This window comes from Labeo rohita, chromosome 2 (genome assembly GCF_022985175.1).
Source record: "Labeo rohita strain BAU-BD-2019 chromosome 2, IGBB_LRoh.1.0, whole genome shotgun sequence".
NCBI lineage: Eukaryota > Metazoa > Chordata > Actinopteri > Cypriniformes > Cyprinidae > Labeo > Labeo rohita.
The window spans coordinates 12,888,484-12,902,925 of NC_066870.1; the positions used below are offsets into that span (position 1 = coordinate 12,888,484).

Here is a 14,442-nt window from a genome sequence, read left to right on the forward strand (position 1 = left end):
GCTGTGAAGAGTGAACATAACACACACAACTAAATACGTATTTTGCATGATACAGAGTACATAAGAGCAACAAATTTTATGTCATCCAAGATATTCATGTCTTGCTTTCTTCAGTTTTAAAGAAATCATGTTTTTTGAGGAAAACATTCCAGGATTTTTCTCCATATAGTGGACTTTAGTGGTGCTTAATGGATTGAAGGTTAAAAATTCAGTTTCAGTGCAGCTTCAAAGGGCTATAAACGATCCCAGCTGAGGAATAAGTGTCTTATCTAGTGAACCAATTGGTAATTATCTTTATGCACTTTTTTAATCACAAATGCTTGTTTAGCTCTGCAATTCGCATGCGTGCACAACAAGTGGGTAGGCAATATGCTAATGTTTAATGTTGACATGAGGGGCGCATGAACATGAAACAGCTTGAGATTAATTTTAAAACCCACTTGTTTTAATGATACCGATTCAACTCTTTCTTTTAAGAGACAATAACACACTGCATGAAAAGTAATTTTCAATAATCCATAGGGGCTTTTTAAAAAAGCAATATTTGAGCAAAAACCTGAGAATATCGCATTTTTATCAAATACTTGCAGTGACCATATGTGCCATTTTCAATGGACATGCCCTGGACAGGATTTCTATATTGCCTAAAATATCTAGGTTTTGGCTTTGTTTTCCTGTCTTCATACTTGCTGAAGGTAATGACTGACAAGTAGTTTGTCACAAACATGCAGGCATAGTACATACTTGACTAATCGTGGCATGTGAGAAGGTGGGATCTACAGAGAATGGTCAAAGTGATGCAAATACGTTTACATATTAAATGTGTTCAACTTGAAGCGTCGCTGCGCAGAACAATTCGTGTTTGACATCAAAGAACCGCAAGAGCGATTCAAAAGCATAAGGAACCGTCTGGTCTCTATAGCTCTCATCTTACTTTGACGTCATACACCGATCGTCACCCTACAAATGCTACACCTGGATCATATTCAGTACGATGATCAAAGCAAAGATGCAGTAGATCGCTTCCATCAGCACCCTCAAAACTTGCACAGTCCTTTACCACTTCATATATTGACATTTCACTCTGTTCATCTGTTTCCCCAGAACAGATGAATGTGCATATGGTACATTTTATGGTAAAGGCTATACAGATGGTATACAGATGTACTGTACAATAATTACTGTTTTTGCATTATTGTTAGGGGTAGGTTTAGGGTTGGGGTAGATGTAGACCAGTGTTTGGCATATTACTTTAAAAAAGTAATTATTAGTTACTGCTCGTAAATAGTAACTGAGTTACATAATTAAAAATGCAACTAATTACCAGGGAAAGTAACTATTGTGTTACTTTAAAAAATATGTTCAAATAACTAGGATGTCCCCAATTTTAAATAAGTAAAATAAATGAAAACAAAATATTGTACACTAATCTACACTATTTTAATGTTTCTGTGGGACAATATGAAAGACAATTTAATAAATGATTGTAAATAATGACACCTTGGCAATAGAATCGCCATTGGCTAGTACATTTTTGATAATTTAGCAACTTTAGTAATTTAGTAATTAGAATAACCATGTATGAATGCATATTTGTCATGTTGACTGAACTTAGGACTGGTGGTGGTGCTTAAGAGATTGTTTGTCATTTAGTGTTTCTATAAAGAAGGGAAAAACTAAAAAGACCTAGTGCAAGATGAGGATTTGTGGTTAAAAAGAATATACATTTCAATTTCTTTAGAAAATGACTGATCGTTTTGCTAGATAAGACCTTTACTCCTTGGCTGGGATCCTGTAGAGCCCTTTCAAGCTGCACTGAAACTGCAGTTTGGACTTTCAACCTGTTGTCTCCTATTGAAGTCCACTACATGGAGAAAAATCCTGGAGTGTTTTCCTCAAAAACCTAATTTATTTTTGACTGAAGAAAGAAAGACATGAACATCTGGGATAATGTGAGTGAGTAAATTATCAGGATTTTTTTAATCCTTTTAAACAAACATAAATGACAAAAATGATGACAGAACTTGTTTTGTCAATGTACCTAGACAGCGATCTAGCAGCTGTTGCTATGGTTACCCCTCTTAGATGACACGACTTCTGTTTGTGCTCTAATTAATTCTAACTTTTGTGGCTAATGAAACCCTTCCTGAAAACAAAGTTTTCTTCTATGTAAAAGATATACATACTTTGAGATCCTGCAGACCATGATGGGTGCCATAATTCAAACACTGACTGCTGTTTTATCTATTTGACTAACTTAATCAGCAAGACTTTCTTGGTCATCCAGCAAAACAACATGCTGGCCAACCAACATTGTCAGCTTGGTTAGCATAGCTAGACTAGCATCAAACCAGCTCTAGACTGCGTAAAGCATAGCTTTTTATTTGAGGCAGTTCAGTGAGACTGGATATCGAAGTGTCTGAGGCTTGCAGATGTGGTGTTTTACCTCCTGTTTTCTAGACTGCCCTCTACTGGTGATTCATTGTCACTGGTTTGTGTAGCTGCCATTGTTTATCAATCTGTCACACACATTCCACAGGTGTGTCATCACCTGAATCTTAAAGGCATCTTCATGGTCTTCACATTTATGGTGGAGACATTTTCCTCCCAGTAATTTTTCAAGGATTGACACTGAACATTTGCTGTTGTCTAGCTGGTAAACAACAACTTGCAACATTTATCAGCCTGTTCATTTCCCTCTGCACCTCAGTGCAGTGCTCGCCATTCACCAGCAGGGAGCATAATCAGTCTGCGCTGTTTAGGGGTGATAGATGAGACACGTAGACGTGCAGTGTATCCGTAATGAGCCACTGTGTCTTTGTATGTGCCTGTGCGTCTGTGTCTAAAAATATGCCACTGTTCACCAAAGGATGCATTATATGGAACGGTACATTTGAGTTTAGAGATAAAAACTATTCGCCCAGCAATGATTTATTTTTCCATTTAATGGTACGTTAAGACGATTGGCTGAACAAAGAGCGCTTTGAACAAAAGCAGTAGCCATTCATATTGGAAGTCTGTGATAAATTCCCTGAACTATTATAAAAAAAAGTTGAGTTCTCATTAAATAGGCAACAGTGTCTCACAGTCCAATGTTTTTAGTGCTAATGAGGTATCTCATTGGTTTCTTGTAATATAAATAGACTGCTCTTTTGGCCTTGTGTAATCTCCAAAGACGCACAGCATCTGTCTCTATATCATCCTTCCCGCCTCCCTGTTGAGTGTGAAAAGCATGAGAAATCTATCAGCGCAGCGTGCAGCGCAGGTCTTCTGATCCTCCTTGACTGAGTTTGAGGGGTTTGGAGGCTTGTCAGCTCACTACCTACACACCGGTCTAGAGAGCTGGCATCATCGTCTGTTTCTTTCTCTCTGTCTCTGTCTCATTTCTATTTTATTCCTTCATCCAACTGTAATTTTGTTCCAAAACCAAGCAAGCTACCATGCTGCATATTGCCTACATAGGTGGCTACCTACTAAGGCAGCATCGTAACCATCATTAAACCTCATAAGTGAATAATTTGGAGCACTCTGCATATGCAGCAACACATACTTTAGGATGGTGCTCTGCACTTTACTCGACTCGTGGCTCCAAAAGGGTTTGCTGATAGTTTGTTGCTAAGCTAACTGCATTACACTAACTATATTATTAAGTATTGAGAAAAGTAGATATATTTATAACCAACGTTTATCAACCAGGGCCCGTATTCACAAAACATCTTAAAGGGGTCATCGGATGCAAAGTTCACTTTTTCATGTTGTTTGAACATTGTGTTGTCAGTGTATGTACAAATCTACCCTATAATGATAAAAATCCATGCAGTGGTTTTTAATTAATCTGTAAAAATAATATCCCCTTTTTCAAATCCAGCCATTCTCAGATGCCTGTCGGTGTGGCGTCAGATCAGCTGTCACAGTCCGACCTCCATTGTTTCGATGCTGGAGCAGGGATGTAAATTAGACAAGAATATCTCAGATTGAGCGATTGAGGTGTTGTGTTGCTGGATGTGATAATGAACATAGTGGTCGTCATTTAACGTTACTCCCGACATCTGAGCCGCTGAAGATGCAGTGGATTACGTTTGTTTGTGAAGGGAATGCGCCTCCCGATCTACATAAATGTGTCTATGTTTGTGATCCAGCTTCACTTACAGCAGAAGTGAGTATAAGGTTTTTGTTTTATGAATCTCTGCAATCACATTTCCTAATAATGTGCTACTTAGCAAGTTTAGCAGCTAAATGTGGCAAAATGCGGCTAAAGTAAACAGGCTCATCACTCCACAGAGAGAAGAGAGGGGTGAGGCGAGCAGAGTTCATTAACATTTAAAGCAGCCGCTATCTATTTGACTAACTTAATCAGCTTAATCAGATAATGAGCTTTTAAAAAGTTATCACCTTAATCACAGGAGTATTATGACTGTTGTAAAATTTGTCAGGGACAATTTTCCTTTGATTATATCCTTGTTTTCATTAACCAGTTGGGCAAGAAGTAACAACTGTTCTTGTGTCCAGTTTGGCTTTAATTTACATTTGCATGTCTTGCTATCAGCCATGATTATTTTATTCTATCAATTCAAAATTGTTTATGAGAAGCACACATGTAAGTGGCTGACAATTAGCTGAACATATTCTGTGGTTGTTTAACTAGTGACACTTAGCCTGCTTTTTAAAGTCTTTATTTGAATGTGGCAACATTTTTATTTTTCAACTTTTATTTGAATATGGCAACATAGTGTCACGCTCCATAGCAACGAAGTCAACCCCACCCTTACATTAAAAAATGCCTCTGTATGTGTTTTGTCTCATATTTATATATATATCACATATCACACAATATCACACGGGCAGCAAGAGCAATATGACACGAGTGCTGATTTTTGAATTAAACACAATATTATGTGTTTTTGCTCAGTTTTGCGGAGAACATATCGGCCGCGTCCGAAAGCTCTAAAATGCTACCTTCGGAGGCAGCATTCCAAGGCAGGAAGGCATCAAGGCACATCCGAATACAAATTCGATTTCATTTCCTGTCTCCAGAGGTACCTTCTGCTGATCGAGTTTTGAAGCAGCATAGATGTATCCTTTGCTGCCTTAGATATCCCACAATTCTGTGCGTTCCATTCCGTGACGGTCGAGCTAAAAAAATAAAGATGTGTAATTGTATATTTCTGACAACTTTTTGCAATTTTGATGTTATTACTAGCGAGAATTCAATATCAAAACTTGTTCTGTCTTCGTGCAAAAACGCTGCCTGCAAAGTTATTGACTGAAAAGGCAGCAAGTCAACTGTCTAGGCTTTTGGACGCAGCCATTACCTTTGAAGCCCTAGCAGAATTGTTGCGTGTCTCCGAGCAACACAGCGGTGTTTAGTATCTGAATGAATCCGTGTTTTGAACAAACCGTGTAAACCAATAATTCAGAGAGCCTTTTACTTCATTCCTGAAAGAAACAGCTGTTTGAACGAATCGAAGACATTTACTGCCACCTGCTGGCAGATTTAATTTCTTCTTTAGAGTATCATTTCTTAACAAAAAATTATAAATAAATAAAAATAAATAATAAGAAGAGTAAAAATAAAAACATTAAAATTGTCATCATTTACTCACCCTCATATTGTTTCAAACCTTTCTTTTGTGGAACATGAAAGAAACTATTTTGAAGACTGTTGGTAACAAAGCTGTTTTGGTTACTAATGACTTTCATTGTATAAACAAAACATACTTCTCAGTATTTTTTGTTCATACATTGTATGAACAAAAAATACTGAGATGTTTCTCAAATTATCTTCTTTTCCATTTACATTAAGGCTGTTGCAGCCTAAATGTTTACGTGTAATAAATTCTATTTTGAATCAAATAAAATACATTTTATTAAACAAATGACTTCTTGCTGAAGCTACTTTTTGTGATGTCTGTTTGATACTTTACAAAACATTGACTTTAAATGATCTTTTGGGAGTAATTTCTCAGCCGAATTTGATGTGCGATTAATTTGCGATTAATTCTATTAATTCATCAAAACAACATGTAATTAATTCAAATAAATTTTTAATCGACTGACAGGCCTAGTAAAAACACAATCAAAAGCGTGCCGTTCTGGCTTGTTTTTTATCTTTCATCTTTTTCATTGTGAGTCATGTTTTTCACAGAATTCAGACCCAAGGATTCCTCATCCAAAGTCCAGTTCCATGCCAGCTGAGCTACCAAGCAAGCTTGTTATGTCTGGAAAGCAAAACATATGGAGTTCATAACTGTGTACGAAAATTATTACAAGTGCTCGCTGTTCATTTCTGTTAGAAACTGCAGTGATATGTACTTAATGGTACGTATTTTGCATCTTGCAGAAAAGTTCCCACAGGTACGTTTTTGACATGAGATCAGGTAGACATTTGTTTAAGTTTGCTGTTAGCTTGTTGGTACTGATAAAATAATAATAAGCATTAAAGGGATAGTTCACCCTCAAATGAAATTCTGTCATTAATTGCTCACCTCATGTCGTTCCAAACTCATAAGACCATGTTCATCTTCAGAACACAAATTAAGATATTTTTGATAAAATTCACACGTTGGCTGACACTGAAGAGAAGAAATTGTTGTATTAAGTCATTATTTTTGTTTTCTTTGTCCACAAAAAGTATTCCCGTAGCTTCAAACATTAAGGTTAATGCCACATGGACTTTTTAACGATGTCCTTACTACCTTTCTAGGCCTTGAACGTGGTAGTTACGTTGCTGTCTATGCAGGGTCAGAAAGCTCTCAGAGTCACATTTCATCAAAAATATCTTAATTTGTGTTCCGAAGATGAACGAAATTCTTACAGGTTTGGAACAACATGAGGGTGGGTAATTAATGACAGAATGTTCATTTTTGGGTGAACTATCCCTTTAAAATTTATAGTACACTGACATGTTGGATATGATAATTCATTTTTATTCACACTAGACTATTTTTCAATACTTTTAAGTATTGCGAAAAGGCTTTTTTTTTCACTGATCTTGTAACAGTGTGTTTTGGGATTGCCTCCGCTGTGAAGGATACATGTGATGTTTTGGCCATGAGAGAATATCTTGGCAGGCAGCATAAATAAGATGTCTACCTTTTGGTCGGGAGCATGCTTATGATGTTTTTAAAATGCAGCGTTTGTAGGCAGCTCATTAGCTTTTGAGATAAACTCAGTGTTGTTATGCCAGCTTATTATAAAAAATATATATTTTAATAAATTCACTTATAAATATAGGCAGTTGTGGTTTGTGCTTTCTGGGCTTGTTTCCAGAATACAACAACATATTTGAATTTGCTAGCACTTGACCTACACAGCACAATAGAGTATGACCGACTGCTAATAGCAGTTGTCAAATTTCCCCACGTACAGTCTGAGCTGCACTATACAAATTTCCATTTTGCTCTGGTGTTTCTGCCTGTCCCAGCTCCTTCTGTACCTCAATGATGTGTAATTGCAAAAGACAAGAAATTTATTGACTGATTTAGATGGTCAGTTTTTTATTAAAAAGCAGGGCTTGGCACAGGTAGGATTTTTTATTAGATGGCCTGGTTAGATTTTTAATTACCCTGACAAAATGTTAACTGGTGTCAGCAAAGATACAAAAAATGTATCTAGTGACACATTTTTATGTTCCAGAAATAATATAGATCAAATGTACTGTATAAAAAAAAGTTTTTTATGACAACTCATTGACAAAGAGACACAATTATAAACACACTTTTGCTTAACAATAATGGCATGCAGTACAAAACATGGTTACATTTTAGTTTATACTTTAGACATTGTACAAGCAACAATCAGACTAAATCAGACTAAAAATAAAGTGTTACCCGAAACATCAGTGATTTGTAAATTTTTTTGCTCCAATAAACCACATTAATGAAATCAAACAGTTTGCCTTTTTAAACTAGTACAACTAATACTGGCATCCTTGGTAAATATGAATAAAGGCAGCTGTGAAAAAAAATCTGCATCATTTATCTTTCTGATTCATATTTATATTTTTTTAGCACACCAGGTTGACTACGAGCATGAAACTATCCAGCCATGACTTCCTGTTCCACAAGATTATAAATATGAGGAACACAAAGGCCAAATTCCCTTAATCATCTATCAAAAGGAGAAAAACCAATGAATATAGTTACGGTGTGCAGAACAAGATTATTGAGCTTCACAAAATAGAAAGTGGCTGTAAGCAAATAGCTAAAGCATTGAAAATCTCCATTTCCACCATCAGGGCAATAATTCAGAAGTTCCAATCAACTAAAGATGTTACAAATCTACCTGGAAGAGGATGTGTGTCTGTATCGTCCTAATGCATGCTGAGGAGAGCTTGAGTGGCAAAGACTCTCCAAGAATCATAGCTGAAGAATTGCAGAGATTAGTTGAGTCTTGGGGTCAGAAAGCCTTAAAAACATATCAAACCGCCCCTACATTAACGCATGTTGCTCGGGAGGATTTCAGGAAAAATCCTCCTTGCTCATCCAGAAACAAACTCCAGCAAATTTAGTTGCCAGACACTACTGAAACTTCAAACAGGACTGGCTTCTATGGTCAGATGAAACTAAAAAAAGAGCTTTTTGTCAGCAAACCCACCAGGTTTGGTGCAAACAGGGATAAAAAGTACCCCATGTCCATGGTTAAATATACCACTGGGTCTTTAATGTTGTGGGCTTATTTTTCTGCCAGAGGTCCTGGACATCTTGTTTAGATGCATGGCATCATGGATTCTATCAAATACTAACAGATACATTTTTTTTAACTTGACTGTTTCTGTATCTTATAATGGGCAGTGGTTGAATCTTCCATCAGGAAAATCATCCAGAACAAATCAACACAAAAATGTGTCACTGAGGACAAATGCTATGCTATGGCTGTCCCAGTTCCCTGACCTGAACCTTATAGAAAATGAATGGGGTGAACTGACGAGAAGAAGGGCCAATATGGAGCTGGGAATTTGAAGGATCTGGAGAGATTCTGTTTAAAGGAATGATATCTGATTTCTTGTCAGGTGTTCTCCAAAACCAATCAGGCGTTATAGGAGAAAAGTGAGAGCTGTTATTTTGGGAAAGGATGTTGCTTTGGGTGCCAATAATTGTAGCCAACGTGAAGTAGAGGAAAACATTTATTTCATAAATAGATTTGTCCCCACTTTCCATTGTTTTAGTGCAAAGATAGGATAAAATTTTGTGAATTTTTTGAATGAAAGATTAAAATTACAAACGATGCAGATTAATTTTCACTGGTACCTTTTCTCATATTTACCAAGGGTGTCTGTATTGGTGGAGGGCACTGTATTTTGATTAAGAATACTCTGTGCTTTTGTCAGAACAAGTTGTGTGTTTTTTTCATATAAGACCTGGCATCAGAGCATATATGCCTATAACCAGAGCATATAAGCACATATCTTTCTCTCTCCCTTGTATAATTAGACTTTATTTGTGAATTTTAAGATGACAGAGGGGGGTAGATTTGCGACAAGCTGTCAGTATCCTGCTGTTTGTTCTCTATGCAACTTTAGAGTGAAGTCCTACCACCATAGCTGACTTAATCTGTCTATTTCAGTACTAATTGTTTTGGATCTGTGGATGAAAACAGAGAACTGGCAGCAGTCCACCAGCTCACCCTCATGGGAAACTGTGAGGCTCAATGCAGAAAATGCCGCATAAGTTGTCATATCAGGCAGAAAGAGGGCAGATACTATTGCCTCTCACCAAACCTCCTACACCTTTCTACTCGCTCTGGGGATATAAATAGATCTCGGATATATAATACATTGTTATATTATGCATGCATGCCACATAAGGATGTCACTTCCAGTGCTGGCCTGTGACTCACTTGTCAAAGACACTAAAATCTGTGTGGGGAAGCATGGGCTCTGCATATTTATACGGTTATTCCTCAAACTCCAATTAAGTGTCAAAATATGCCGCATCTCAGCACTTCTGTCTGGCGCGGTTTGGAGATAAGCACTGCAGGTTTGCGCGTCCAAAATGCGTCTTGAGTTGCGGTAAATTTGGTTCGGCTTATTGCTTTCTCAGTTGTGGATTGTTACAGGGTTTATTTTGAGCGCAAAGACATCTGTTGTGCCACTTCAGTGGGCAAATCTGCCCATGTGCCAACTCCCGCACAGAGGATCCAGGCAAAGGGCCGCTGAGCGGGTGCTGAAGCTGGCGGGGCAGCGTCTCTGTCACGTACACAGAGGTGTCCCTTCACCTGCCGTGACCCTACCCTTTCCGCTGTCTTTCAGATGCGTCTTATCTTCACACACACAAGCCATTTCCTGTCTGGGTCTTCGCAACCCCTGTCCACCTATGCAACAGCGCAATTGTTCACACTCTCGGTTTTCTCATGTGTCTGGAAACATGGGATTCCAGGGGAAAACGAGCTCTTTTATGACCAATTGTTCACTTCATTAAAGCATACTGTGCACCTACTGCTGGGTTCGGGTAATTGCTCTTGGGCTGTTCATTTCCTATTCATACAGTCTATCTCTGTGTTGTGAACACAGACTGACCTAAAAAGTAGAGGAAAGCGGTGGATATTTTAGGGTGCTTAATGGATTAGATCACTCAAAAATGAAAATTATGACTACATTTACTCATCCCCAGGTCATTAAAAACCAATGAAACCAAAGAAATGAAACATGAATGTAAAAATTTGAAGATGTTTGCTGGTTGCTTTTGCCGTGCATTTACTATAAATGCATCATGAAAGTAGCCCGCATGACTCATATTGTGCTATATATGTAAATATAATAAGCACACAACTGTTTTCAGCATTGATAATAATAAGAAATGTTATCAATGAAAAAAGATCATGTGGCACTGAAAACTGGAGCAATGGCTCCAGTCTTCAGCCATAATTACAGGAATAAATTACATTTTAAAATAAAAAAAAACTGTAAAAGTATTCACAATATTACATTTTTTACTGTTATTTTTCATCAAATTAATGCAATGACTGTACATTATGCAGTTTTACTCAACCATCTAGTGTAGGAATTTTAGACAGTTAAATGCATGTTGAGTACATTAAGTGTCCAACTTTTTTTTGTCCATTAAGTGCATTAAGTACAAGTGTACTTTTTAGGGGGTTCAACGCATAGCACTGAAACTCTATTGTAATTGCTAGAATGGTCACAGATCAGCAATCTCCACATAAAACTGATCGACCAGACCAAAACGTAAGTCGTAGAAACTTGGAACTTGGAGGGGTAGTAGGAGAGTAAGGCTCGCCTCAATTGGCCTGACTAGGGTGCTACAGCAATCAAAAGTACGTTCATAACTCCTTAATCAGTGGTTTTCAAACTGGTCCTGTGAGCACCTCCAACACTACACATTTTCTGTCTCTTCCTCATCTATTACAACTGATTCAACTTATCAGCTCATTAGTAGAGACAGCAAGACCTGAAATGGGTGTATCAGATAAGAGAAACCTACAAAATATGCAGTGCGGACTGGTTTGAAAACCACTGTCCTAAACCATCAGTCACAGGCTCAAGTGTCTTATATCATTGGAATCCTTGGCTCAGGCAAGACAAGAGACACCTCAGAATCGATCGTGGCATTTCACATTTTTTTGAAAAACATACTTTTGCAAAGTAGTCCTAGGTTTTTTACCCGGTCGGAACCAAACCAGTGCAGAAATATTCTCTGGAAAGTGAATATCAATAATTATCAAGAAAAAGTTAAACTTTTGACTCGCACTTATGTAAGAGCTCTTATCTGACTCTTATCTGAGGTCACAGGAAAAAAAATCACAGAGCTTGACCAAAGTTTGAGCACCTGTTAGACAGGGTTAACGGAGCCCGATCGGAATGAAACTCAGTGGACTTGTTCAACACATGGTCCCAAAGGTCAAATTGGCCATTGGCGGGGGGGGATAGATATCGCACTGTACATCAAAAATGATTGTACATTGCATGGTTTTTCACACATATGCACATTATCCATATCATACGACAACTTTGCCACTAGAACCACTGCTGTAAAAAACCCTACTTTTTCAAACTAGTCCTAGGCTTTCCGCTCAATCTGGAAAAAAACACTGCAGTACAATTTTCTGGACTCTCTAGGTCAGTAATTTTTAAAAAATTTTGGAATTTACCCTTTGGGGAGCTATAATGTGCTCATTTAGAAAAGAGGACTTTCCAAATGTACACAAAATCCTATAAAACCTAAAGGAAAACTCAAAAATTCACAAAACCTGCTGAGCACATATATGTGACAGGTGGTTCTAAACAAGCAGGCCAAGTTTTAAAGGAATCAGACCACAGCTGGCGCTGTAACAGTCAGAAACGTAAAAAAAAAAAAAAAAATATTTCTATGGTAGGGCAACCAGACGTGCCAATTCCAAGGGACACATTCAGCACAGGATTTCTAAATTGCCTAAAATAACCAGGTGTTGGCTGTTTGTGCTGCACTGAACGATCATTGTATGACATTAAAGTACCGCAAGAGTGATTCGAAAGCGTGGACCCGTGTGCGCTGCTCTCTATAGCTTTCGCAGTACTTTGATCTCGTACAACATTACTACACTTGGTTATTTTACGCAATTTATAAATCCTTTGCTTAACGTGTCCCTGGGAAGTGGCATGCTGGTCACCCTATTCTATGGTAAATTACCTGGACAAAAATGCTTTTTTAATCATTGATTTAGATGGGTACAGCCTTGCTAAATAATATGTAATGACTTTTTCCATATATGCTTAAGTGCCTTAAGCGCTTGAACCCCAGTAATCGCTGTTTGCAGCTGTATTTATTTTTCAAATGTTCAATATGAAGACACGACTCACTCTATTTATACTACAAATGGCATAGAATAGTGCATAAATACACAAACTGAGTCACCTCGGCCTGCAGATGAGACTTCTTTTTAATAAAAAAATTAAAAATATTAACATTTTACAGACCCCAATCCTTCGAATGGTAGTATATATAAATCGGTTTTCATGCTGCGTTTGCATATTTTTAAGCTTCAGTGCCTTGGTGCTCATTCCTTTGAGGAGCAAACAGTATATTATTGTAATTCACCATTTACCTTCAGCGAAAAAAGAAAGTCATACAGGTTTGTAAATGACAACTGATTTTTATTTTTTTGGTGAGCTATTTCTGTAATGTCTGTTTGCAGTATGTACGTCAAGGTGTCAAAAGTTCCTGATTTCCCGTGTGGGTGAAGACTGGATCTTTCTCATCCTCCTGGGGCTTCTCATGGCATTGGTCAGCTGGGCCATGGACTACACTATTGCCTTCTGCCAGCAAGGTGAGAGAGAGAAAAGAATGAAAAGAAAGAAAAGGACAATTTTCTGCTTGACAGGGTTCCATGAAAGTACAGATGGTGTCATTTAATCAGTCAAGTATTGTTTTTTTTCAGTGGGATATCGTCATCATGTGTATTCTGGGATGGAAGGTGCATTAATGCCTGAAGGAATTGGTGCCAACTCACTGACCTCTTTTTACAAAAGAATGAGTTTATTTACAAAGACTGGGGGTGTGGCAGTTCAGTCAATTAATAAAAAGGCACAGAACTGTCTTAGCACATATCAAGGGCAGTTTTTTAACGTTACAGCTTTAGCGATATCAAGTGCTTTTCACCTCAGAAATTTACAAAAATGACTAGTATTTTTAAATAACAATAACTGAAGACCCCAGTCTTGCAAATGTGTAAAAGTGTTCCATACAGGACAGGGCCATAGAGTAGGTCACTCCCTAATGTTGGTTTCCATGTTGAAATCATAGGGGATCCAAATGATCTCAGTGATACTCCTATTAATGTGCACTTTTGATTCAGTTATAGGCATTTCTTCAATTAAAATAAAATAACCCTCTCTTTTTCATCCACACCAGTAGGTGTCAGTATAAATTCTAGGACAGCTGTCAGATCAGACAGGAAAACTAAACTAAATAACAGTGCACAAGTAAATGTAGCTGTATAGTCTACTGTTTGAAAAAGTTAATGGGCATTTCTTCAATTAAAACACCTTTGCTTTATCATCCAGTATAACTTCCAAGACAACTGTCAAATTGAGTAGGAAAATGAATTTAAAAAATTAACAATTAGCAGCACAATATGTACATTTTCATCACTAGAGAGGGCATATTCAAAACAAACAAAGAACTAAAGGTATAGTATGATGACGCCGTGATTGTGTGTGAAATCATGGGAGTTGTAGTCTTCATCCCCACAGCCGATCCAATCCGTCGTGATTTGGGCAGAAATCATGTCCATTGATGAGCTAATGTATTAAAGACTTATTAAGGTCGCTGTAGTATGAAGAAGGGCGAGGCTGAAAGTCGTGGAAGCAAAATGAGGACGCCACAGTCGAGTGCTTCCGCTTCTTCCGATCATGTGTATGTGAGGTAAAACAGCGCTGTTTCGTCACCTGTCTAATAAAATGCACAACAGTGTCCTTGGGGTTTCCGTGTTTTTACAAAATAAAAG

At 37.6% G+C, this 14,442-nt stretch overlaps 1 protein-coding gene across 5 annotated transcripts in view; it reads left to right on the plus strand.

Annotated features, from left to right (window-relative positions):
* Positions 1-14,442, plus strand: part of clcn2a (chloride channel, voltage-sensitive 2a) — a 78,698-nt gene that overhangs the window by 31,314 nt on the left and 32,942 nt on the right. For all 5 annotated transcript variants that reach the window (XM_051138017.1, XM_051138023.1, XM_051138002.1 and 2 more), the window contains exon 3: positions 13,132-13,263. In XM_051138017.1, the coding sequence (XP_050993974.1) occupies positions 13,132-13,263 (132 nt within the window). The remainder of the gene's footprint in view (positions 1-13,131; positions 13,264-14,442) is intronic.